Here is a 2,760-nt window from a genome sequence, read left to right as displayed (position 1 = left end):
AGTGAGCCAAGATCATGCCACTGCACTCCAGCCTGGGCGAGAAAGGGGGGGACCTCGTCAAAAAAAAAAAAAAAAAAAAAAAGTCCTAGCCTGAATCAGTTTAGATGGAAAATCAAACAGGATAATCTTCAATATGCAGAGAGTCAAGCAGAGTATCAGCATCCACCCTTAATATAAAAAGTAAAAAACTGACAAGACAACCAAGGAACATGAATAATCCAACAAAAGATGCCCACTCATCATTTAAAAGAGCTACTACAGACGAGTATGTAATTTTACGGCTTTTTTTTTAAATTCACATAACCCTAACAATTCCAATACAAGAAATAATGATTGGCATCTCTTCCGTTCTGCAGATAAAGAACGGGAAAGGCAGAGAAGTCACAACTGCCCAATTTTCCAAGGTCACGCTTCAGATTAACAGCAAAACCAAGCCCGTATCTGTTATTCAGCCGCCTGGTCTAACATTCCAAACACCAAACCACAAACGCTGTCGAATAATTCAAAATGGGGTGGGGAAGGCAACAGGGAGACATGAGTGAAACTCAAGGAACAGAGGACGCTATCTGCAACGAGTAAACAACCCTTAGTGTTCGATGAGTCACTTCAGTTGATTCCAGCCGTTTAGGAAATACTACCGCACTGGGAAATACCACCAGTGGCTTATCATAAAGCTGATAGCCCTAACTATACATAAGATGTTCCCTCGGAAAGCGAATAGGCACTATACGACGAAACCTCCGCATGTAATCCTAGTTTCCAATGAACTAGGAGTGTGTCACTGATCACCTCCGTAAAACAGCATGACCATTACTCCCGAGGAAAGGTCTAGGAAATAAATATTTGAATAGACGCCTTCCTAGACAAGCGCAGGATGATGTAAACCTCCAGTTCTCTCAAGAAACAAGTCCCGCTGCTCACAATCACCAACCAACTCAGTAGCTTGGTAAAAACAGGCCCAATACACTCGTTTCCTCTAAGGGCACAGCTGCCCAGCACCTATTCAGCTCCCCCGAAGGAAGCATAGACGTTTTCACCACAGTGTAGCAAAGACCGGGGCAAGTTGGGTTTACGCTCCAAAGACAGAAAAGACATTGGAGTCAGAAGAGTAGTCATAAAGAATTAGAGTCAAGGAAAAATGAATCAGGGGGAAAAAAGAAACTAGAAAGCCACCTGCCCCTTAGTAAAGGTAATATGAATAAAAGACCCTCTGCTCTGGGGCAGAAGAGCGCCGAGGCCCAGCTGGCCTTGGAACAGGAGCCGTCTCCGTAACTCCGCAGCTAAACTGGCATTTTTGGGAAACCAGCTGACACCACCCAGTCTTCCCCTACAGACGCCACGAGTTGTCCTGACATAGAAAGTCCCTCGTGTCCCTCCCTCATCCAGCTGCCAAGGAGCAAAAGCATCCTGTCCCAGAGAAAAGCCGAGATCTTCCTGGAAGCCGTTACCTACCTTCCCGCTCACAACACCCGCCGACGCCATGTTTCCTGAGCGTGCCTGGTGATGACGTAGCAGAACCTCACGTGTCTCTCGGACATACAACAACATCCGGCAAAACCAGAATAACATCCGGGCAGGAAAGGCGCAGGGAGTGGCGGGAAGGGAGCGAAGGAAAGGGGCCGAGCGGAAGAAAGTCGCCCGACGCCTGCGTACTGAGTAGGGCTCAGAGGCAGCTAGGGTGGAGCCTCAGGCGCTGCGCTACGGTTGCGCTTCCCCCACGTCTCCCCAAGGAAGGCTCCTAAAATGAAGATTACCCTATTTGTATTGGAGTTTGTTGGAGACTCTGAATGTAGCGCAGGACGTCAGTTTGGTGAGATGAAAATAATACCGTACTGAGAGCCCGCAAGCATTGTCCTGTTTTTGTTGTTGTTTTTGAGACAGTCTCGCTCTGTCGCCAGGCTGGAGTGCAGGGGCGCGATCTCGCCTCATTGCAGCCTGCGCCTCCCGGTCCAAGCGATTCTCAAACCTCAATCTCCCGAGTTGCTAGGATTACAGACGCGCGCCACCACGCCCAGCTAATTTTTAAAATTTTTATTAGAGGGTTTCGCCACTGTTGCCCAGCCTGGTCTCGAACTACTGACTTCAGGTAATCTGCCCTTCTCGGCCTCCCAAAGTGCTGGGATTACAGGCGTTAGCCACCGCTCCTGGCCCATTGTCCAGGCTTTGTGGCAGTGGGCAAATCACGAACACTCTCAAAACCTCAGTTTCTTATAGTAAAATCGAGGTGGTAGCGTTGCGATGAAGCTCTAAAAAAGCCCAGCGCCAACACGGCGATATCCCAGCTGTACATGAGATTTTCCCTGCTGTATATGCGGTTTCTCTGTTTGTCTGGTCACTGCCACTCACATGTGACCTCCAGCAAGGTATTTCCATAGGAACTGTGATAATACCACGCCCTCATAGCTGCACAGTCCAAGGCACATAGTTTATGGCACCTACACATTACTTAATATCTCTGTGGCTTAAAGCAAGTTTCTAAATTCATCAAAGCTTAAGGATGTAAACTGGGAATTACTCCTGCATAGAATGATTGTAGGGTTTCACAACACGTGTGGTAAAATAATTTGTAAAGATACTAAGGTAAGAATTTTACATGTCCTCAGTGCTGTGAAAGAATGCAGAGAATGATTGTATACTACCCCCTTGATAACTCTGGCACAGATTTGGGATTTCCCTAGGTCCAGGGCAGAATAAAAAGTCCCTTTCACCAAAAACACTTGTGCCCATTTAGGTACTTCTGTTTTCACGCAGTGGTGAGAG

General features: G+C 47.3%; 1 protein-coding gene across 6 annotated transcripts in view; it reads right to left on the bottom strand.

Moving 5' to 3' along the window:
• TBC1D15 (TBC1 domain family member 15) overlaps window positions 1-1,568 on the bottom strand; it is a 76,525-nt gene extending 74,957 nt beyond the window's left edge. For 5 of the 6 annotated variants that reach the window (XM_032295779.1, XM_032295793.1, XM_032295787.1 and 2 more), the window contains exon 1: window positions 1,453-1,568. In XM_032295779.1, coding sequence (XP_032151670.1) covers window positions 1,453-1,548 — 96 coding nt within the window. In that variant the 5' untranslated portion in view covers window positions 1,549-1,568. The remainder of the gene's footprint in view (window positions 1-1,452) is intronic. The other variant, XM_032295808.1, reaches the window with a different exon arrangement.
• Between the last annotated feature and the right edge of the window lie 1,192 nt (window positions 1,569-2,760).

Source organism: Sapajus apella, unplaced genomic scaffold (genome assembly GCF_009761245.1).
Source record: "Sapajus apella isolate SASKATOON/1434 unplaced genomic scaffold, GSC_monkey_1.0 scaffold2, whole genome shotgun sequence".
Lineage (NCBI taxonomy): Eukaryota > Metazoa > Chordata > Mammalia > Primates > Cebidae > Sapajus > Sapajus apella.
Note: the sequence above shows the minus strand (reverse complement) of the source record. Positions and strands in the feature narration are given on the sequence as shown.